Source organism: Haliotis cracherodii, unplaced genomic scaffold, assembly GCF_022045235.1.
Source record: "Haliotis cracherodii isolate W230 unplaced genomic scaffold, xgHalCrac1.p SCAF_1, whole genome shotgun sequence".
NCBI classification, from domain to species: Eukaryota; Metazoa; Mollusca; class Gastropoda; order Lepetellida; family Haliotidae; genus Haliotis; species Haliotis cracherodii.
The window spans coordinates 39,126-64,183 of NW_027266264.1; the positions used below are offsets into that span (position 1 = coordinate 39,126).

At 42.8% G+C, this 25,058-nt stretch overlaps 2 protein-coding genes across 4 annotated transcripts in view; both read right to left on the minus strand.

The window, feature by feature from the left end:
- Positions 1–4,360: 4,360 nt before the first annotated feature.
- LOC139458475 (serine/threonine-protein phosphatase 6 regulatory ankyrin repeat subunit C-like) overlaps positions 4,361–25,058 on the minus strand; it is a 37,963-nt gene continuing 17,265 nt past the window's right edge. The window contains exons 5-11 of one of the 3 annotated variants that reach the window (XM_071239922.1): positions 18,637–18,735; positions 14,053–14,181; positions 10,569–10,667; positions 7,778–7,876; positions 6,996–7,097; positions 5,016–5,459; positions 4,361–4,976 (exon numbers count right to left, since the gene is read on the minus strand). In XM_071239922.1, the coding sequence (XP_071096023.1) occupies positions 4,752–4,976; positions 5,016–5,459; positions 6,996–7,097; positions 7,778–7,876; positions 10,569–10,667; positions 14,053–14,181; positions 18,637–18,735 (1,197 nt within the window). In that variant the 3' untranslated portion in view covers positions 4,361–4,751. Of the gene's footprint in view, positions 5,460–6,995; positions 7,098–7,777; positions 7,877–10,568; positions 10,668–14,052; positions 14,182–18,636; positions 18,736–25,058 lie in introns of all 3 variants that reach the window. The other 2 variants (XM_071239916.1, XM_071239927.1) reach the window with 2 other exon arrangements.
- On the minus strand, positions 22,102–22,578 carry LOC139470522 (uncharacterized). The gene has a single exon (XM_071252914.1). It carries the CDS (start codon positions 22,576–22,578, stop codon positions 22,102–22,104), a length of 477 nt encoding a protein of 158 aa, XP_071109015.1.

A 25,058-nucleotide genomic window follows, 5' to 3' on the forward strand; every position in this document is an offset into this window, starting at 1 on the left:
TAGTGGAGGTATATAGTCGGGTAGTAGAGGCTAGTGGAGGTACATAGTCGGGTAGTGGAGGGACGAAGTCGGGTAGTAGATTGTAGTGCAGATACATAGTCGGATTGTGGAGGTACATAGTCGGGACATAGTCGAGTAGTTGAGGAACATAGTCGGGACGCAGAGAGACGAAGAGTGGAGGTACATGTCGGGACATAGTTGGGTAGTAGAGAGCAGTGGAGGTACATAGTAGGATAGAAGAGGGTAGTTGTGTAACATAGTCGGAATGGAGGACGAGAAATAGAGGGTAGTGGAGGGACATTGTCGGGTGGTGGAGGTACATAGTCGGAGAGTGGAGGTACATAGTCAGGGCAAAGTCGGGTAGTGGAGGCACAAAGTCGAGTAGCGGAGGAACATAGTCGGAGAGTGGAGGTACATAGTCGGGTAGTGGAGGAACATAGTAGGGTAGTGGAGGTACATAGTCAGGACGTGGAGGAACATAGTAGGGTAGTGGAGGTGCATAGTCTGGTAGTAGAGGCAAGTGGAGGTACATAGTCGGATAGTGGAGGTACATAGTCGGGTCGTAGAGGGTAGTGGAGGTACAAAGTCGGGTAGTAGAGGGTAGTGGAGGTACATAGTCGGGTGGTGGAGGTACATAGTCGGGTACTAGAGGGTATTGGAGGTACAAAGTCGGGTAGTAGAGGGTAGTGGAGGGACATAGTCGGGTGGTCGAGGTACATAGTCGGGTAGTGGAGGTACATAGTCGGGACATAGTCGGGTAGTAGAGGGTAGTGGAGTGGCGGCTTGTACTAGTCCAGACTGTTGCCGATTTATAGTGCTAACTCACTGAGATACCATGCCGCAGTTTAACAAGAATAACCCACTCAAACACAGTATACTGACTCCGAGCCGACCAGTCCTTGTTTTAGCCCCTTAAAGCTGAGCGCCAGACAGGGTAACAACAAAACCATCTATAAACGTCTTTTGGTATTACATGGCCAGGGATCGAACCCCGCACCTTCCGCTCTCCGGGCGGACGCTCTACCACTGGACCACTGGTAGTGAGTGACATGTGGTGGATAGTGTGTGACATCTACTGGGAAATGTGCGACATCTACTGGGTAGTATGTGAATCTGGGTAGTGTGTGACATCCGCTGGGTGGTGTCTGACATCTACTGGGTAGTGTGTGACATCTGCTGGGAAGTGTGCGACATCTGCTGGGAAGTGTGCGACATCTACTGGGTAGTGTGCGACATCTACTGGGTAGTGTGCGACATCTGGTGGGTAGTGTGAGACATCTACTCGGTAGTGTGCGACATCTACTGGGTGGTGTGTGAATCTGGTTTGGTGTCTGACATCTTGTGGGTAGTGTGTGACATCTACTGGGAAGAGTGCAACATCTACTGGGTAGTGTGTGACATCTGCTGGGTAGTATGTGACATCTGGTGGCTAGTGTGTGACATCTGCTTGGTAGTATGTGACATCTGGTGCGACATGCGCATCTGGTGCGGGAAGAGTGCGACATGTCTTGGGTAGTGTGTGACATCTGGTGGGAAGTATGACATCTACTGGTTAGTGCGTGAATCTGGGTAGTGTGTGACATCCGCTGGGTAGTGTGACATCTAATGGGTAGTGTGTGACATCAACTGGGTAGTTTGCAACATCTACTGGGTTGTGTGTGACATCTACTGGGTAGTGTGTGACATCCGCTGGGTAGTTTGCGACATCTACTGGGTAGTGTTTTTGACATCTGGTGGGTAGTATGTGACATCTATTGGGTAGTGTGTGACATCCGCTGGGTAGTATGTGACATCTATTGGGTAGTGTGTGACATCTACAGGGTAGTTTGCGACATCTACTGGGTAGTGTTTTTGACATCTGGTGGGTAGTGTGTGGCATCTGGTGGGTAGTGTGTGACATCCGCTGGGTAGTTTGCGACATCTACTGGGTAGTGTTTTTGACATCTGGTGGGTAGTATGTGACATCTATTGGGTAGTGTGTGACATCCGCTGGGTAGTATGTGACATCTATTGGGTAGTGTGTGACATCTACAGGGTAGTTTGCAACATCTACTGGGTAGTGTTTTTGACATCTGGTGGGTAGTGTGTGGCATCTACTGGGTAGTGTGTGACATCTGCTGGGTAGTGTGTGACATCCGCTGGGTAGTGTGACATCTACTGGGTTGTGTGTGAATCTGGGTAGTGTGTGACATCCGCTTCGGTGGTGTGTGACATCTGCTGGGTGGTGTTTTTGACATCTATTGGGTAGCGTGTGACATCTACAGGGTAGTTTGCGACATCTACTGGGTAGTGTTTTTTCATCTAGTGGGTAGTGTGTGGCATCTGGTGGGTAGAATGTGACATCTACTGGGTAGTGTGTGAATCTGGGTAGTGTGTGACATACGCTTCGGTGGTGTGTGACATCTACTGGGTAGTGTTTTAGACATCTATTGGGTAGCGTGTGACATCTACAGGGTAGTTTGCGACATCTACTGGGTAGTGTTTTTTCATCTAGTGGGTAGTGTGTGGCATCTGGTGGGTAGAATGTGACATCTACTGGGTTGTGTGTGAATCTGGGTAGTGTGTGACATCCGCTTGGGTGGTGTGTGACATCTGCTGGGTGGTGTTTTTGACATCTATTGGGTAGCGTGTGACATCTACAGGGTAGTTTGCGACATCTACTGGGTAGTGTTTTTTCATCTAGTGGGTAGTGTGTGGCATCTGGTGGGTAGAATGTGACATCTACTGGGTAGTGTGTGAATCTGGGTAGTGTGTGACATACGCTTCGGTGGTGTGTGACATCTGCTGGGTAGCGTGTGACATACGCTTCGGTGGTGTGTGACATCTGCTGGGTAGCGTGTGACATCTGCTGGGTAGTGTGACATCTACTGTGTAGTGTGTGAATCTGGGTAGTGTGTGACATCCGCTTTGATGGTGTGTGACATCTACTGGGAATTGTGTGACATCTGCTGGGTAGAGTGTGACATCTACTGGGTTGTGTGTGAATCTGGGTAGTGTGTGACATACGCTTCGGTGATGTGTGACATCTGCTGGGGCTTGTGTACACAATGGGTAGTGTGTGTGATATCTACTTGGTAGTGTGTGACATTTGTTGGACGCTGGGTAGTGTGTGACATGTTGAGTAGTTTGTGACATCCACATATTAATGTATTGCACAGAGCCCCACAAAAAACAGGGATAGCCACCAGAGCCCCACAGCCCTAACCCAGGGATAGCCACCAGAGCCCCACAAACCTAACCCAGGGATAGCCACCAGAGCCCCACTACCCTAACCCAGGGATAACTGCCAGAGCCCCACAATCTTAACCCAGGGATAGCTGCCAGAGCCCCACAACCTTAACCCAGGGATAGCTGCCAGAGCCCCACAACCCTAACCCAGGAATAACGGCCAGAGCCACACAACCTTAACCCAGGGATAGCCACCAGAGCCCCACAACCCTAACCCAGGGATAGCCACCAGAGCCCCACAACCCTAACCCAGGGATAACCGCTAGAGCCCCACAACCCTAACCCAGGGATAGCTGCCAGAACCCCATAACCCTAAACCAGGGATAACCCCCAGAGCCCCACAACCTTAACCCAGAGATAATCGCTAGAGCCCCACAGCCCTAACCCAGGGACAGCTGCAAGCTCCACAACCCTAACCCAGGGATAACCACCACAGCCCCACAACCCTAACCCAGGGAAAGCTGCAAGCTCCACAACCCTATCCCAGGGATAGCTGCAAAAGCTTCACAACCCTAACCCAGGGATAGCCACCAGAACCTCACAACCCTAACCCAGGGATAACCACCACAGCCTCACAACCCTAACCCAGGGAAAGCTGCAAGCTCCACAACCCTATCCCAGGGATAGCTGGAAAAGCTTCAGAACCCTAACCAAGGGATAGCCACCATAACCTCACAACTCTAACCCAGGGATAGCCACCAGAACCTCACAACCCTAACCCAGGGATAACCACCACAGCCCCACAACCCTAACCCAGGGATAACCGCCAGAGCCCCACAACCTTAACCCAGGGATAACCGCCAGAGCCTCACAACCTTAACCCAGGGATAGCCACCAGAACCTCACAACCCTAACCCAGGGATAACCACCACAGCCCCACAACCCTAACCCAGGGATAACCGCCAGAGCCCCACAACCCTAACCCAGGGATAACCGCCAGAGCCTCACAACCTTAACCCAGGGATAGCCACCAGAACCCCACAACCTTAACCTATGAGCAAGTTGTACAATGACATCGTAAACCTATCTAAAAGTCATCAAAATTAAGGGCAATAAAATTTAGACAGACTATGACATGTAAACATTGGAGGTCTAACTACAAAAAAGAAGAAACACAGTTTTATTGGCACCATAAGTATAATTTCTAATAAAAGATGACAAAAAAAAAGAAAGTTTGAAGGATGTGTCAAGCAGATTCATATCAATATATACCATGCAAAATCTACATGCCTTCTAATGTAGCCATGATTACAAGTGGAAGTGTTTACTCAAAATATAACGTATTCATTGGCATGTACAATATTATTCACAATCTTCAAACAAACTGAACATAATGCAAAAGTAGGAATACGTGATAGGATTATAGCTGCAAGATTGGTAATGTGTAGTTAAGCAATATCTACTCACTTACACATAAAACATGTGTTGAATTATGTCAGCTTAAAAATATGTATGTAGCGAGTAATCACCTGATGGAAGGTTTAGTCTATACAATGCACCATGCAGTACGGGGCTGTGGGGTATCATATAGTCGTCTCAACCTTGGGCATGTCTTGCTGGTCCGTGTGAGCCAAATCAGATTTGTCACATGTTTTATGAGTATCACTGTGTCTCTCACACTGTGGCACAATATGAAGGTACATGTTTTGTTGAGTAACATCCTTCTCCAACTCTCCGATGGAGATGTGTGCATCTTTGTTGATGTCCTCCAAATCTCCTCTATGATCACCAGTGTCTGATCTTGAGACCTCTTGAGTGTTACTGTCACAAGTCTCTGATCTTGAGACCTCTTTAGTGTTACTGTTGCCAGTGCCTGATCTTGAGGCATCTTGATTGTTACTGTCACTAGTGTCTGATCTTGACACATCTTGAGTGTTATTGTGGCCAGTGTCTGATCTTGACACATCTTGAGTGTTATTGTGGTCAGTGTCTGATCTTGACACATCTTGAGTGTTATTGTGGTCAGTGTCTGATATTGACACATCTTGAGTGTTACTGTGGCCAGCCTCCCTGCACCTATCATGCCTTGCCATTTGTTGCAGCTTCACTGTCGTCTGATTGATCTTCTCAATCAGAGAAGCAAGGTCACTTTGCTTTGAAGGACTCATTGGTGGTGACAGCTGGCCCCCTTCAACGAGACCATGAGGCCCAGACTTGCTGGGTGAGTGGTTCAGGCTGGTTGTACTGCAACAACTTGCTCGTGAAAGGCGAACTGATGAATCAGTCATGTTCTGGAAAGAATGAGGGAAGCAGGTATATGTACACAGCGAAAATATAATATGTCTCATAAAATGTAAGTAAGTGTACTTTGTAGCAAAAAAGAGATCTAAGTGTGTATTGTAGGAAGATAAAGATTTGAGTGTGTATTGTAGGAAGAGAACGGTGTAGTGTGTATTGTAGGAAGTGAACGGTATAGTGTGTATTGTAGGAAGAGAAAGATCTTGTGTGTTTATTGTAGGAAGAGAAAGGTCTAGTGTGTATTGTAGGAAGAGAACGGTGTAGTGTGTAGTGTAGGAAGAGAAAGGTCTAGTGTGTATTGTAGGAAGAGAACGGTGTAGTGTGTATTGTAGGAAGAGAAAGGTCTAGTGTGTATTGTAGGAAGAGAACGGTGTAGTGTGTAGTGTAGGAAGAGAAAGGTCTAGTGTGTATTGTAGGAAGAGAACGGTGTAGTGTGTAGTGTAGGAAGAGAAAGGTCTAGTGTGTATTGTAGGAAGAGAACGGTGTAGTGTGTATTGTAGGAAGAGAACGGTGTAGTGTGTAGTGTAGGAAGAGAACGGTCTAGTGTGTATTGTAGGAAGAGAATGGTGTAGTGTGTATTGTAGGAAGTGAACGGTATAGTGTGTATTGTAGGAAGAGAAAGATCTTGTGAGTATTGTAGGAAGAGAAAGGTCTAGTGTGTATTGTAGGAAGAGAACGATGTAGTGTGTAGTGTAGGAAGAGAAAGGTCTAGTGTGTAGTGTAGGAAGAGAAAGGTTTGAATGTGTATTGTAGGAAGAGAACGGTGTAGTGTGTATTGTAGGAAGTGAACAGTGTATTGTGTATTGTAGAGAAAGTTCTAGTAAGCATTGTAGGAAGAGAAAGTGTGTATTATAGTAATAGAAAGGTCTAGTGTGTATTGTAGGAAGAGAAAGGTCTAGTTTGCATAGTAGGAAGAGAAAGATCTATTGTAGGATGAGAAAGGTTTAGTGTGTACTGTAGGAAGATAAAGGTCTAGTGTGTGATATTATTGTGTCGTGTAGTGAGTGAGTATGGTTTTACGCTGCTTTTAGCAATATTCCAGCAATATCACGGCGGGGGACACCATAAATGGGCTTCACACATTGTACCCATGTCGGAATTGAACCCGGGTGTTCGTCATGACAAGCGAACACTTTAACCACTAGGCTACCCAACCGCCCCTATTGTGTAGTGTAGGAAGAGAAAGGTAGTGTTGGTAGGAAGAGGAAGATATCATTGTGTATTGTAGGAAGAGGAAGATATCATTGTGTATTGTAGGGAGAGGAAGATATCATTGTGTATTGTAGGAAGAGGAAGATATCATTGTATATTGTAGGAAGAGGAAGATCTTAGTGTGTACTTTCGGAAGAGAAAGGTCTCATGTGGATTGCAGGAAGAGAGTGAGTGAGTGAGTATGGTTTTACACCGTTTTTAGCAATATTCCAGCAATATTGTAGGAAGAAAAAAAGTCCAGTGTGTATTGTAGGAAGAGAAAGGTCTAATGTGTATTTTAGCAAGGCAGTGATCTTGGTGTGTCTGAAATTCCTCACCTGTTTTTCGAGAGCCTTCAGTTCCTTGTACATGGTGGCAGCATTGCGCAGGACTTCCTTCATGTCCTCAGTCTTGGCACGATCTGCGGCAAGTTCTCCCCGCTGTGAAGCAAAACCAAAGTACAGCACTAAAACTAAGTGTGACTTAATTTATGTAAAATTTAATAACGTGAAATGTATTGGAATGTGTTGCCACTGCATAGGTGGTTCCAGATTAGAGGGTCCAGTGGATCCAGTGGTAGTACGTTGTAGGCAGTAAAACATTATCTGAGAGAGGATTTTGATATTTTTTACCCTTCCCTTTTAAAAATGCTGGATCTGCCCTTGTGTATGAAGCAGGATACGATTATCAACAGCATCCCCATCTCACTGGGGCTCCTTTTCAATTTAAATTGAGTCATGGGGTCAGTACTGGTACTTACAGCTCCTTTCTTCAGTGGGTCAGTACTGGTACTTACAGCTCCTTTCTTCGATGGGTCAGTACTGGTACTTACAGCTCCTTTCTTCAATGGGTCAGTACTGGTACTTACAGCTCCTTTCTTCAATGCGTCAGTACTGGTACTTACAGCTCCTTTCTTCAGTGGGTCAGTACTGGTACTTACAGCTCTTTTCTTCAATGGGTCAGTACTGGTACTCACAGCTCCTTTTTTCAATGGGTCAGTACTGGTACTTACAGCTCCTTTCTTCATGGGGTCATTACTGGTACTTATGGTTCCTTTCTTTGTTGGGTCAGTGCTGGTACTTACCGTTCCTTTCTTTGTTGGGTCAGTACTGGTACTTACAGTTCCTTTCTTCGTTGGGTCAGCCCCTGCCTCAAGTAGGATGTACACCAGTTCCTCCTGACCACGGTCAGCTGCCCAGTGCAGTGACGTCCACCAGTTCTGAAGTAAAAGTCACAACAGTGTCATACAGTGTCCTTCGTACACAGCACAAGTGATAACAGTGGCATACAGTATCCTTCATACATAGTACAAGTTATAACAGTGGCATACAGTGTCCATACACAGGACAAGTTATAACAGTGGCATACAGTGTCCTTCATACACAGTACAAGTTATAACAGTGGCATACAGTGTCCTTACACAGGACAAGTTATAACAGTGGCATACAGTGTCCATACACAGAACAAGTTATAACAGTGGCATACAGTGTCCTTCATACACAGTACAAGTTATAACAACCTTCATACACAGTACAAGTTATAACAGTGGCATACAGTGTCCTTCATACACAGTACAAGTTATAACAGTGGCATACAGTATCCTTCATACACAGTACAAGTTATAACAACCTTCATACACAGTACAAGTTATAACAGTGGCATACAGTGTCCTTCATACACAGTACAAGTTATAACAGTGGCATACAGTGTCCTTACACAGGACAAGTTATAACAGTGGCATACAGTGTCCATACACAGAACAAGTTATAACAGTGGCATACAGTGTCCTTCATACACAGTACAAGTTATAACAGTGGCATACAGTGTCCTTCATACACAGTACAAGTTATAACAGTGGCATACAGTGTCCTTCATACACAGTACAAGTTATAACAGTGGCATACAGTGTCCATACACAGGACAAGTTATAACAGTGGCATACAGTGTCCATACACAGGACAAGTTATAACAGTGGCATACAGTGTCCTTCATACACAGGACAAGTTATAACAGTGGCATACAGTGTCCTTCATACACAGTACAAGTTATAACAGTGGCATACAGTGTCCATACACAGAACAAGTTATAACAGTGGCATACAGTGTCCATACACAGGACAAGTTATAACAGTGGCATACAGTGTCCTTCATACACAGTACAACTTATAACAATGCCATACAGTGTCCATACACAGGACAAGTTATAACAGTGGCATACAGTGTCCTTCATACACAGTACAAGTTATAACAATGCCATACAGCGTCCTTCATACACAGTACAGATTCTAACAGTGTCCTTCATACACAGTACAAGTTATGACAGTGTTCTCAAAACACAGTACAAGTTATAACAATGCCATACACCATCCTTTATACACAGTACAACTTATAACAGTGTCCTTCATACACAGTACAAGTTATAATGGTGTCCTTCATACACAATACAAGTTATAACAGTGCCATACAGTGTCCTTCATACACAGAACATGTTATAACAGTGGCATACAATGTCCTTCATACAAAGTACAAGTTATAACAACCTTCATACACAGTTCAAGTTGTAACAGTGTCCTTCATACACAGTACAAGTTGTAACAGTGTCCTTAATACACAGTACAAGTTATACCAGTGCCATACACCATCCTTTATACACAGTAAAACTTATAACAGTGTCCTTCATACACAGTACAAGTTATAATGGTGTTCTTCATACACAATACAAGTTATAACAGTGCCATACAGTGTCCTTCATACACAGTACAAGTTATAATGGTGTCCTTCATACACAATACAAGTTATAACAGTGCCATACAGTGTCCTTCATACACAGTACAAGTTATAACAACCTTCATACACAGTACAAGTTGTAACAGTGTCCTTCATACACAGAACAAGTTGTAACAGTGTCCTTCATACACAATACAAGTTATAACAGTGCCATACAGTGTCCTCCATACACAGTACAAGTTATAATGGTGTCCTTCATACACAATACAAGTTATAACAGTGCCATACAGTGTCCTTCATACACAGAACAAGTTATAACAGTGGCATACAGTGTCCTTCATACAAAGTACAAGTTATAACAACCTTCATACACAGTTCAAGTTGTAACAGTGTCCTTCATACACAGTACAAGTTGTAACAGTGTCCTAATACACAGTACAAGTTATACCAGTGCCATACACCATCCTTTATACACAGTAAAACTTATAACAGTGTCCTTCATACACAGTACAAGTTATAATGGTGTCCTTCATACACAATACAAGTTATAACAGTGCCATACAGTGTCCTTCATACACAGTACAAGTTATAACAACCTTCATACACAGTACAAGTTGTAACAGTGTCCTTCATACACAGAACAAGTTGTAACAGTGTCCTTCATACACAGTACAAGTTGTAACAGTGTCCTTCATACACAGAACAAGTTATAACAGTGGCATACAGCATCCTTCATGTGTAGTACAAGTTAGAAGAGTGTCCTTCATACACAGTACAAGTTGTAACAGTGTCCTTAATACACAGTACAAGTTATAACAGTGGCATACAGCGTCCTTCATACACAGTACAAGTTGTAACAGTGATAGGGTGGTCCTCTCTAATGTAATGTAGTCTGTGTAGTGTGTAGTGATTGGGGGATCCTCTCTAATGTAACATAGCTCTGTGTAGTGTGGAGTGATTGGGGGATCCTCTCTAATGTAATGTAGCTCTGTGTAGTGTGGTGTGATAGGGTGGTCCTCTCTAATGTAATGTAGCTCTGTGTAGTGTGGTGAGATAGGGTGGTCCTCTCTAATGTAATGTAGCTCTGTGTAGTGTGGTGAGATAGGGTGGTCCACTCTAATGTTATGTAGGTCTGAGCAGTGTAGTGTAGGCTGATTTGGTGGTGGAACTGTCTCTAGTACTCACTGAGCCACAGTCGTTGAGGTGACACCCTGCCTCTATGAGCACTGTGGCCACTTCAGGGTGTCCATGGTAGGAAGCAAACATCAGGGATGTGAAGTCAACCTGCAGGAAGACACTCAACATAATGACATGAAATGTCACGTAAGCTTGAATAGCTCAATTTAGAGTACAAGAGTTTTGAGAATGATTCAAACCTGAAAAACTGACAATACACAAAAAATTGACAATAACAAGCTTTTGTCCCCAGTACACCAACATCCAATTACACCAACATCCAATTATATCCATATCCAATTACACCAACATCCTATTATATCCATATCCAATTACACCAACATCCTATTATATCCATATCCCATTACACCAACATCCTATTACACCAACATCCATTACACCAATATCCAATTACACCAACATCCATTACACCAACACCCATTACACCAACATCCATTACACCAACACCCATTACACCAACATCCATTACACCAACATCCATTACACCAACACCCATTACACCAACATCCATTACACCAACATCCATTACACCAACACCCATTACACCAACATCCATTACACCAACATCCATTACACCAACATCAAATTACACCAACATCCAAGTACTCCAACATCCATAATACCAACATCCAATTACACCAACATCCATTACACCAACATCCAAATACACCAACACCCATTACTCCAACACCCATTACACCAACACCCATTACACCAACATCCAATTACACCAACATCCAATTACACCAACATCCATACACCAACATCCAATTACACCAACATCTATTACACCAACATCCATTACACCAACATCCAATTACACCAACATCCATAATACCAACATCCATAAAACCAACATCCTTATACCAACATCCAATTACACCAACATCCATACACCAACATCCAATTACACCAACATCTATTACACCAACACCCATTACACCAACACCCATTACACCAACACCCATTACACCAACACCCATTACACCAACATCCCATTACACCAACACCCATTACACCAACACCCATTACACCAACACCCATTACACCAACATCCAATTACACCAACACCCATTACACCAACACTCATTACACCAACACCCATTACACCAACATCCATTACACCAACATCCATTACACCAACACCCATTACACCAACATCCATTACACCAACACCCATTACACCAACATCCATTACACCAACATCCATTACACCAACATCCATTACACCAACATCCACTACACCAACATCCATAATACCAACATCTTTATACCAGCATCCATTACACCAACATCCATTACACCAACATCCACTACACCAACATCCAATTACACTAACATCCATTACACCAACATCCATTACACCAACATCCAATTACACTAACATCCATTACACAAACATCCATTACACAAACATCCACTACACAAACATCCAATTACACCAACATCCACTACACCAACATCCAATTACACTAACATCCATTACACCAACATCCATTACACCAACATCCAATTACACTAACATCCATTACACAAACATCCATTACACAAACATCCACTACACCAACATCCAATTACACCAACATCCATTACACCAACATCCAATTACACTAACATCCATTACACAAACATCCATTACACAAACATCCACTACACCAACATCCAATTACACCAACATCCATTATACCAACATCCATTACACCAACATCCAATTTCACGAAAATCACACCAACATCCAATTACACCAACAACCATTACACCAACATCCATATACCAACATCCAATTACACCAACATCCATTACACCAACATCCAATTACACCAACATCCATTACACCAACATCCATTACACACACATCCATTACACCAACATCCATTACACCAACATCCATATAACAACATCCAATTACACCAACATCCATATACCAACATCCAATTACACCAACATCAATACACCAACATCCAATTACACCAACATCCATTACACCAACATCCATTACACCAACATCCAATTACACCAACATCCATAATACCAACATCCAATTACACCAACATCAAACAACACTAACATCCATACCCCAAAATCCAATTACACCAACATCCATTACACCAACATCCAATTACACCAACATCCATTACACCAACATCCATTACACCAACATCCATTACACCAACATCCAATTACACCAACATCCATAATACCAACATCCAATTACACCAACATCAAACAACACCAACATCCATACACCAACATCCAATTACACCAACATCCATAATACCAACATCCATTACACCAACATCCATTACACCAAAATCCATATACCAACATCCTTATACCAACATCCATTACACCAAGATCCTTATACCAACATCCATTACACCACCATCCATTACACCACCATCCATTACACAAACATCCAATTACACCAATATCCAATTACACCAACATCCATATACCAACATCCATTATACCAACATCCATAATACCAACATCCACTGTACCGACATCCATTGCACGAACATCCATTATTCATCCCATTACACCAACATCCATTATACCAACATCCAATTACACCAACATCCAATTACACCAACATCCATAATACCAACATCCAACTACACCAACATCCATAATACCAACATCCAATTACACCAACATCCATAATACCAACATCCAACTACACCAACATCCATTATACTAAGATCCAATTACACCAACATCCAATCACACCAACATCCATTGCACCAACATCCATTATACCAACATCCATTACACCAACATCCATAATACCAACATCCAACTACACCAACGTCCATTACACCAACATCCATTACACCAACATCCATTACACCAACATCCATTATGCCAACATCCAATTACACCAACATCCATAATAACAACATCCCATTACACCAACATCCATTACACCAACATCCAATTACACCAACATCCATAATACCAACATCCATAATACCAACATCCACTGTACCGACATCTATTGCACCAACATCCATTATACTAACATCTATTATACCAACATCCCATTGCACCAAGATCCATATACCAATATCCATATATCAGCATCCATTATACCAACATCACATGCCAAGATCCATGTGTGCCTACATCCCATTATTATGACCTGTACATTAGCTAGAGTCTGTGGAACAACCTTTCAACAATAATCTTCTTGACTATGACCTGTACATTATCTAGAGTCTGTGGAACACCCTTTCAACAATAATCTTCTGGACTATGACCTGTACATTAGCTAGATTCTGTGGAAAACCCTTTCAACAAGAATCTTCTTGACTATGACCTGTACATTAGCTAGAGTCTGTGGAACACCCTTTCAACAAGAATCTTCTTGACTATGACCTGTACATTAGCTAGAGTCTGTCGAAAACCCTTTCAACAAGAATCTTCTTGATTATGACCTGCACTTTAGTTAGAGTCTGTGGAAGTCACATACCTCCCCAAGGTCACTGCCCTTTGCATTGACATCACTTCCTGCTGCGACAAGCTGCTCGGTGATTGCACTCAGCTTGCGATCATCGGTGCCCTTTGACCTTGCAGTTTCATGAAGAGCTGTTCGGTTATCCTGGGGATTGATACAATTGATCTTAGTCATTGATGTTTTCAGTGACAAATGCAGCTAGAGAATAATTATACATCAATGATCAGTCTTGATTTTTGCCAAAACAGATTGGTTTGGGCTACAATGTAAAATAGTGGTGAAAATAATTTGAATGGATAATAGAAACTTAGTGATGACACAAGTTGTTTGCAAAAAGGTTTGCAAGTCCATCCCTCTCGATTGAACACATTACTTGCAACATTTACACCATGCTGACACAACAATTTCACTCTGTGAAATAGTCCGTTTTGGAAATAGTTTTGAAACCCAAAAGACAGGCAGAAGACTCATCTATGTTACCTACCTGAATTCAGACAAAATAAATATTGAAAAATCGCCAAAAATATCATGTTTTGATTCAGTTGAAATAATGCACACAATCACTTAAGAATAAACAAAAAGTCATTTTTAAACAAAATATGTAGTTAGTCTTGAACTTATCTGCCAGACAGTCTGGTAGGTCGAGGTTTTTTGTTTTTTTTAAATTCTCGGGAATTGGGATAATCAAATACAATTTGGGAAGTTTAACTGTCATTTGCTGCAGACTTAGAGCTGAGTTGACCCATGTAAACACAGCTGGAGGTCTAGTTGACCCATGTAAACACAGCTGGAGGTCTAGTTGACCCATGTAAACACAGCTGGAGGTCTAGTTGACCCATGTAAACACAGCTGGAGGTCTAGTTGACCCATGAAAACAAAGCTGAAGGTCTAGTTAACCCATGTAATCACAGCTGGAGGTCTAACTCAGCTGGAGGTCTAGTTGACCCATGTAAACAGAGTTGGAGGTCTAGTTAACCCATTTAAACAGAGCTGGAGGTCTAGCCGGCCCATGTAAACACAGCTGGAGGTCTAGCTGACCCATGTAAACACAGCTGGAGGACTAGTTAACCCAAGTAAACACAGCAGGAGGTCTAGTTAACCGAAGTAAACCCAGCTGGAGGTCTAGGTGACCCATGCCAAAACAGCTGGAGGTCTAACTGACCCAAGTAAACACAGCTGGAGGTCTAGTTGACCCATGTAAACACAGCTGGAGGTCTAGTTCACCCATGTAAACACAGCTGGAGGTCTAGATAACCCATGTAAACACAGCTGGAGGACTAGTTAACCCATGTAAACACAGCAGGAGGTCTAGTTCACCGAAGTAAACACAGCTGGAGGTCTATTTAACTTATGTAAACAGAGTTGGAGGTCTAAACAAAGTTGAAGGTCTAGTTAACCCATGTAAACACAGCTGGAGGTCTAGTTGACCCATGTATACACAGCTGGAGGTCTAGTTAACCCATGTAATCACAGCTGGAGGTCTAACTCAGCTGGAGGTCTAGTTGACCCATGTAAACAGAGTTGGAGGTCTAGTTAACCCATTTAAACAGAGCTGGAGGTCTAGCCGGCCCATGTAAACACAGCTGGAGGTCTAGCTGACCCATGTAAACACAGCTGGAGGACTAGTTAACCCAAGTAAACACAGCAGGAGGTCTAGTTAACCGAAGTAAACCCAGCTGGAGGTCTAGGTGACCCATGTAAACATAGCTGGAATTCCAGTTGACCCATGTGAACAGAGTTGGAGGTCTAGTTAACCCATGTAAACAGAGTTGGAGGTCTAGTTAACCCATGTAAACACAGCTGGAGGTCTAGCTCAGCTGGAGGTCTAGCTGGCCCATGTAAACACAACTGGAGGTCTAGCTGACCCATGTGAACACAGCTGGAGGTCTAGTTGACCCATGTAAACACAGCTGAAGGTCTAGTTGACTCATGTTAACACAACTGGAGGTCTAGTTGACCCATGTTAACACAGCTGGATGTCTAGTTGACCCATGGAGGTTAAGATGACACATGTAAACACATTTGGAGGTTTAGTTGACCTGTGTTAACACAGCTGGAGGTCAAGTTGACACATGTTAACACAGCTGGAAGTCTAGTTGACTCATGTTAACACAGCTGGAGGTCTAGATGACCCATGTAAACACAGATGGATGTCTAGTTGACCCATGTAAACACAGCTGGGGATCAATTTGACCCATGTAAACACAGCTGGAGGTTTCGATTACACATGTAAACACAGATGGATGTCTAGTTGACCCATGTAAACACAGCTGGAGGTTTAGACGACACATGTAAACACAGCTGGAGTTCTAGTTGACCCATGTAAACAGAGTTGGAGGTCTAGTTGACCCATGTATACACAGCTGGAGGTCTAGTTGACCCATGTGAACAGAGTTGGAGGTCTAGTTAACCCATGTAAACAGAGTTGGAGGTCTAGTTAACCCATGTAAACACAGCTGGAGGTCTAGCTGGCCCATGTAAACACAGCTGGAGGTCTAGCTGACCCATGTAAACACAGCTGGAATTCCAGTTGACCCATGTGAACAGAGTTGGAGGTCTAGTTAACCCATGTAAACAGAGTTGGAGGTCTAGTTAACCCATGTAAACACAGCTGGAGGTCTAGCTGGCCCATGTAAACACAGCTGGAGGTCTAGCTGACCCATGTAAACACAGCTGGAATTCCAGTTGACCCATGTGAACAGAGTTGGAGGTCTAGTTAACCCATGTAAACAGAGTTGGAGGTCTAGTTAACCCATGTAAACACAGCTGGAGGTCTAGCTGGCCCATGTAAACACAGCTGGAGGTCTAGCTGACCCATGTAAACACAGCTGGAATTCCAGTTGACCCATGTGAACAGAGTTGGAGGTCTAGTTAACCCATGTAAACAGAGTTGGAGGTCTAGTTAACCCATGTAAACACAGCTGGAGGTCTAGCTGGCCCATGTAAACACAGCTGGAGGTCTAGCTGACCCATATAAACACAGCTGGAGGTCTAGCTGACCCATGTAAACACAGCTGGAGGACTAGTGAACCCATGTAAACACAGCAGGAGGTCTAGTTAACTGAAGTAAACACAGCTGGAGGTCTAGGTGACCCATGTAAACATAGCTGGAATTCCAGTTGACCCATGTGAACAGAGTTGGAGGTCTAGTTAACCCATGTAAACAGAGTTGGAGGTCTAGTTAACCCATGTAAACACAGCTAGAGGTCTAGCTCAGCTGGAGGTCTAGCTGGCCCATGTAAACACAGCTGGAGGTCCAGCTGACCCATGTAAACACAGCTGGAGGTCTAGTTGACCCATGTAAACACAGCTGAAGGTCTAGTTGACTCATGTTAACACAACTGGAGGTCTAGTTGACCCATGTTAACACAGCTGGAGGTCTAGTTGACCCATGGAGGTTGAGATGACACATGTAAACACATTTGGAGGTTTAGTTGACCTATGTAAACACAGCTGGAGGAATAGTTAACCCATGTAAACACAGCAGGAGGTCTAGTTAACCAAAGTAAAAACACAGCTGGAGGTCTAGGTGACCCATGTAAACATAGCTGGAATTCCAGTTGACCCATGTGAACAGAGTTGGAGGTCTAGTTAACCCATGTAAACACAGCTGGAAGTCTAGCTCAGCTGGAGGTCTAGCTGGCCCATGTAAACACAGCTGGAGGTCTAGCTGACCCATGTAAACACAGCAGGAGGTCTAGTTAACCGAAGTAAACACAGCTGGAGGTCTAGGTGACCCATGTAAACATAGCTGGAATTCCAGTTGACCCATGTGAACAGAGTTGGAGGTCTAGTTAACCCATGTAAACAGAGTTGGAGGTCTAGTTAACCCATGTAAACACAGCTGGAGGTCTAGCTCAGCTGGAGGTCTAGCTGGCCCATGTAAACACAGCTGGAGGTCCAGCTGACCCATGTAAACACAGCTGGAGGTCTAGTTGACCCATGTAAACACAGCTGAAGGTCTAGTTGACTCATGTTAACACAACTGGAGGTCTAGTTGACTCATGTTAACACAACTGGAGGTCTAGTTGACCCATGTTAACACAGCTGGATGTCTAGTTGACCCATGGAGGTTAAGATGACACATGTAAACACATTTGGAGGTTTAGTTGACCTATGTAAACACAGCTCGAGGTCAAGTTGACACATGTTAACACAGCTGGAGGTCTAGTTGACTCATGTTAACAGAGCTGGAGGTCTAGATGACCCATGTAAACACAGATGGATGTCTAGTTGACCCATGTAAACACAGCTGGGGATCAAGTTGACCCATGTAAACACAGCTGGAGGTTTAGATTACACATGTAAACACAGATGGATGTCTAGTTGACCCATGTAAACACAGCTGGAGGTTTAGACGACACATGTAAAGACAGCTGGAGTTCTAGGTGACCCATGTAAACACAGCTGGAGGTCTAGTTGACCCATGTAAACACAGCTGGAGGTCTAGTTGACCCATGTAAACACAGCTGAAAGTCTAGTTGACCCATGTAAACACAGTTGGAGGTCTAGCTGACCCATGTAAACACAGCTGGAGGTCTAGTTGACCCATGTAATCAACACATAACCTTATTGTTAGCTGAAGGCAAGAAGTCTGACCTTGTTTGCTAGATGGACGTCACAGCCATGGTGAATCAGCACCTTGACCGCCGCGGGGTAGCACCAGTAGCATGCATTGTGCAGGGCCGTCCAGCCATTCTGAAGCAGAAAGGAACCCAGGTGTATGAGTACATATTATCTTACACCAGCCAGAAATATTTTAGAAAGTCATGATAACTTACCATGCTTACCATTGTCCTCAATAAGTCACAGTTAGGTGATCTACTGTCCTCAATAAGTCACAGTTAGGTGATCTGTTATCATCAATAAGTCACGGGGAGGTGACCTACTGTCATCAATAAATCAGAGTAAGGTGACCTAGTGTCATCAATAAGTCACAGTAAGGTGACCTGTTGTCATCAATAAGTCACAGTGAGGTGACCTACTGTCATCAGTAAATCACCCAAGGTGACCCACTGTCATCACAAAGTCAGAGTGAGGTGACCTGTCACTGTCATCAATAAGTCACAGTGAGGTGACCTAATGTCAACAATAAGTCACAGTGAGGTGACCTGTCGCTGTCATCAATAAGTCACAGTGAGGTGAACTGTCACTGTCAACAATAAGTCACAGTGAGGAGACCTGTCACTGTCAACAATAAGTCACAGTGAGGTGACCTGTCACTGTCAACAGTAAGTCACAGTGAGGTGAGCTGTCACTGTCAACAATAAGTCACAGTGAGGTGACCTGTCACTGTCAACAATAAGTCACAGTGAGGTGACCTGTCACTGTCAACAATAAGTCACAGTGAGGAGACCTGTCACTGTCATCAATAAGTCAGAGTATGGGGATGTGTTCACAACCAATCACAGCATAACCAAGGTGCAAACAATCATGATTGTGAAAAGGAAGAAAGGTATTTATATCACGAAGTTGTGTTTGCGTAATTGTATTGATGCAATCCATAGAGGATATTTCATGTATCAAATGAAATATACACTTTCTCTCATCGAGTGACGGTGGTAAAGGAGATATTTTCCCTCGTGGCTACACCAATTGTGAAAACATATCCTTTCCCCCTGTCACTCGATGAGAGAAACGGGATATTTCGCAAGACACATGGAATATCTTATCTATCATATCCTATTTTTTGTGCAGTTGTCTACCGGAAAATTAAATTATTTAATTACAAATGTAAAACCTTGAAACGAAAATACTCCCTTTCTAAGGCAGAGGGACGGATCTCCATCCCTTGTATTTGTGACTTAGTAAGTCGTTTTGTGTTTGCAAAATCATAAAAAAGTCTGAAAAATATTTAGGATCATACATTTTGATATGATTATAGATCAAATCAACTTTAACAAAAAAAATATCCTTGAAAACTACGAGACTGCTGTTGGAAGTTGTTGGAATCCATATTTTATGTAAACAAAATAATTACCCCAAAAAATTATTCTGAAGAAACTGACATTGTCTTTTACTCTTTAGGTGCAGAAAACTATAGAAATCATTAAAGGGGCACTGATCTAAAGCAATTCCCTGGGACTGGCTGTTGCCTTTGTTATTGTTTTTTCCCCATGAGTACACGGATAATACGCAATGCAACTGAGTGTGAAAAGAGACTGGGCTACCGTCTGAAAGGACATCTAAATAAACCTGCAGGCAATATTTGTTTTACACATTTTGGATCACTGATTGGTTAACCTTGATCTATAAAGATTTCGAAAAAGGGTGCATGTTAATTGATTTCTTCAGCCTACACAAACAGACAAAAAGAACGGTGGAGCTCATCGAATGTCGTCATTTGGAAATACCCCTGATTGTTATAGTTTAATCATAAAAAATGCATCCATGCAGTGAAAGCATTTTCTGATTTCGGATAGAGTCAATAAGGATTTCTTTAACAGATTGACTAAAATTGATTAAGACAATCAAAAGGGCCTAAAAACATAACAACAGATTATTAGGTAGGTTGGATTAGAAGCCAAACAATATAGAAATGTTCTTTTCATCATAACATTTACAGTCTCTTGGTGATGATATTAAAGATAAAAATCTTTGGAATTTGTTTTATAATAATACAGATGGACATATTTTTCAGTCAATTTGTAAAATAACTGAATATTTAGGTGTTTAATAAATTTCCTCAGTGAAAATTTTGCACATTTTGACTGTAAAAATATAAACACGATAAAATAAGCAATACTCAGGAGAAATATTTACTTTGTATTGCATGTCAAAATAGTGTAAACGAAAATCGCACAATTACCAAGCAAGTGACTTATCAAAACTTTGTCACCATTACCGATGCTTCCCACAAAGATACCTACATTTCCTTATTATTTCCAAAACTGTATTTCATTTTATTGATCAATGTGACCATACGCCGTTATACTTTCAACAAAAGTGACAAATGCGCTTACGAATTGTGCAGCACAGGTCTGAACTAGTCTATATTTCTACTGTATCATCCGGGTACTCACGGGAAAAAACAATAACAAAGGCAACAACCAGTCCCCGGGAATTGCTTTAGATCAGTGACCCTTTAAGAGTTTGGCTGCAACAACAACCGAACCTTTGCCATCCCTTTACCGAGGAGAGGTCAACCATTTGGAGAGTGGACCAAAGAGACCAGAGCCAGAGACCAGAGGGTGTTGATTTCTTTCTCCTAACAGAATACAGAGGCAACCACGAAATACTATGATTCTCAACAGACAACAAACTTCATCATCTCTGCAACCCTAATGTAATTTATGATGATGGAGCTTTCTATGTGGCAGCCTTGTTGTTCCATCAACTGTACTCCATACCCAGATGTGCGATGTTTCCTCGTGTGTATGTCCTCCTTCCCAACAAGATCAAACTACTTGTAGATGCAAGAAACACACACTTCTGACACTCACAGGGATTTGGATAACATGATGTTGAGTGTTAATCACAATGTTCAGTACAAACGTTGAACAATATCCATTCAGACATAATCGCTGGTGAAGGAGTTGAATTGAAGAGCTTACGTTGAACGGTAAAGAAGGCTTCAAAATACAACATCAAACTATGTTTACATTCTAAGGCGTTATAATGAGGCAATTTCAGTCTCGTTATACGACGACTATCTTTGTGTACATTTGTTTACGTTGAATACTTTGGTGGGTGAGGTTCAGAAAACTAAAATAGAAAGAAAATACAATTAAGTGGACCAAATATTTAACTAAGAAATACTTTGTTTTTTAAATATAAATGAAACTTAAACCATTACCAAAATATAGATAATGAACTTTAAACAAAACTCTTGAAACAGATGAAAAACACCACTTCTGCATTTACATACTCTGCCTCCTAAACATACATGTTCAACCTAACTACTAAATGCAGAATATAAATAATCAACCATTCAAATCAATTGTCTTTTAGAGTCTCTGAAACACATAACTGCAATGTCAAGTAAACACTGATTAGTTCACTTTTCACTTGGTACCAGCAAAACAAGTTTGGTCACTGGTCAACGAAGTTCAGAGTTCAGAGTCTTTATCTGAACACTGCGGCAAAGCTATCTTTATCTGCCTCTACACTAATCACATGTCCCATAGACCAGCAGGATCTCTGGAGATTGTCATCTTTGACGAGCACAATGTCGTTAATCATCAGATTGCGTTGAGGTGTATTCCACTTCTGGCGTTCTTGTAGAGAGAGCAGATACTCCTTTTTCCATCTTGTCCAGGACACGTTGGCAAGATACTGGATTCTGCGCCATCGCTGACGCATGTACATGTCATCTTGTTGAAACTGTCCAGGAGGTGCAACATATACGTTGGACTTCATCTTTAGCAGATGATTTGGTGACAATGGAGTGAGGTCTCTGGGATCACTGGTAGGTGCTGTCAGAGGTCTGGAGTTGATTATCTCTTCAACTTCACACATCAAGGTTCTGAATGACTCGTCCTCTATTCTATCTACAAACTCACACAGCACTGGAGCCAGAACCTTTCTTACTGATCTCACCATCCTTTCCCAGGACCCTCCCATGTGACTAGCTGATGGTGGGTTGAAGTGCCAGTCTATGTTGACTTTTAGCAGATGAGATTTCACTTGGTTTTGGTCCATATCCATTAGAGCTTCTTTCAGTTCCCTTGTAGCCCCAATGAAGTTGGTCCCGTTATCAGACCACATCTCCTGCACAGGTCTTCTTCTGGCAACAAAACGACGTAGAGCATTGAGAAAGGAGTCTGTGTCGAGAGAGTTAGCAGTTTCTATGTGGACAGCTCTGCTCACAAGGCAAGTAAACAACACTCCATAACGTTTGACTTGCTTCCTGCCCTCCTTGATGATGAAAGGGCCAAAGTAATCAACACCAGTGAATGTGACCGGTGGTCCTGGACTTGTTCTACTGGGTGGTAAGTCGGCCATCTTCTGTTCACATGTTGGGGCGGTTAGTCGACGACATGTCACACACTGATGAAGCACATTTCTGACTGTTGAGTTGGCACTGACCACCCAGAAAGTTTCTCTTAGCACTGACAACAAATGATTTCTACCAGCATGACTCAGGTTATGATGGACGTGACGAATGATGAGTGTTGACACATGGTTCTTTCTTGGTAAGAGTATCTGGTGCTTCATGCCATCTGGAACTTGAGCCTTGTTGAGTCTGCCTCCAACTCTGAGTACTCCATCAGAATCTATGAATGGATCCAACTTGGAGACAGAACTGCTTCTTGGTACTCGGCCTTGTTTACCAGATGAGTTTGGAAGATAATTGATTTCACAACTGAAAGTCTTTGACTGAACATACTTAACTACAGCTTTTGAAGCATGCTCTAGGCGTTTTACAGTGAACACTTCTGTCGTTTGGCAGTCAGGGACATGTTTCTCTAACTTGCACTTCATCCATTCTTAAAGAATGTCCATCACACAACAGTAGACTGCAACTGCACGTTTCAATCTGTACCAATTTGAATAGTGATTGCTCAGACAGTCCATACAACTTTCACAGATTTGAGCTTGTGTGACACACAATTGTACAGTCTCTTCACACTGTTCATCACAGTCAGTTGGTAGTTGTTTTATTGTCAATTCTGTTTCAGGAGTTCTGAGAAAAACTGGCCCATTGAACCACTTGCCGTCCTGGAGTAGTTTTGCTGTAGTTGTTGCCCTTGAGGCGACATCAGCAGGATTGTCATATGTATCAATATACTTCCACTGATCAGGAGAAGAGAAATCACGAATGAGCCGGACCCTGTTGGCAACAAACACCAGGAATCTCTTCTTCTCACTGTTGATGTAGTGGATAACCGTTGTTGAGTCATGTGTAGTATGAGACATTGTCTATTTTCACATAAAGTTCTTCAAGGAGTTGTTGTCCAAATCTGATTGACATAGTTGCTGCTACAGGAGATAGTCTTGACTTACCCATCAGGAAGGCAACATGGATGTTCTCACTCTTGTCACACAGTCTGAGATATACTACACATCCATATCCAAGAGTGCTTGCGTTGGAGAACACATGCAGTTGAGCTGATGTGACTTCCCCAAAGTCAAATGGCTTTACACAACGTGGAATGTTCAGAGTTTTCATCAAGTCAAGCTCTGATAACCATTTCTTCCATTCACATGCAAGTTCACTGGGTATGTCATCATCCCAATCTAGGCTTTGGTTGGTGCACAAGTACTGGAGTATCTTCTTTGCAGGCAGAATTACTGGGGACACCATTCCAAGTGGATCATACAATGAAGAAACGGTTGACTGGATTCCTCTGCGAGTCGCTGGTTTGTCTGGTAACTCCACAGAAAATCTAAACATATCAGAGTTCACATACCATCTCATGCCCAGAGCTCGTTCTATTGGTAGATCATCATAGTCAAGGTCTCTGGACTGAATCTCTTTGGGATGATCATCTGTGGGAATCGACTTCAGTAGATTTCTGCTGTTAGAGGTGAACTTGGTTAATCTGAATCCTTGATGCTGAGTGCTTCAAGGCAAAGTTGGAAATGCTTGGGGATGACTCGGTGCCGAAGATAGGTACAGCCATTCTGTTCTCTTTAAAGTCAGTAGCAAGATTACCTTCTGGTCACCAAAGGAATCTCAGATGATCGTGTTGTGAAACTGGAACCTTTACTAGATAAAACATAGCCTCCACGTCACTCCTGAAAGCTACTGGTTCAGTCCTGAATCTTGTCAGCACACCAATCAGAGGGTTTGTTAAATCCGGACCCTGGAGTAGTCTGTCGTTAAGAGAAGATCCTTCATATCTGGCACTGCAGTCGAATACAAGACGATACAATACTATTACCCGTGTGTTTTTCTGTACCATAAACATCACATATTGGGAATAAAAAATACATAATCAATATAGCAGAGCACTAATTGACGATGTGACCACCACCTGGATGGAAGACTGTCCTGCTACATCAGTGGAACCACCTCGAAACAGATGATCCAAGGACCAACCATCAGCTTGAGAGTTGGCAGAGTTTCCTTAAGAAGT

Bases quoted from the DNA above. Each gene is read 5' to 3' on its own strand.
- LOC139470522 (XM_071252914.1), bottom strand. From the start codon at position 22,578: ATGGTGAGATCAGTAAGAAAGGTTCTGGCTCCAGTGCTGTGTGAGTTT.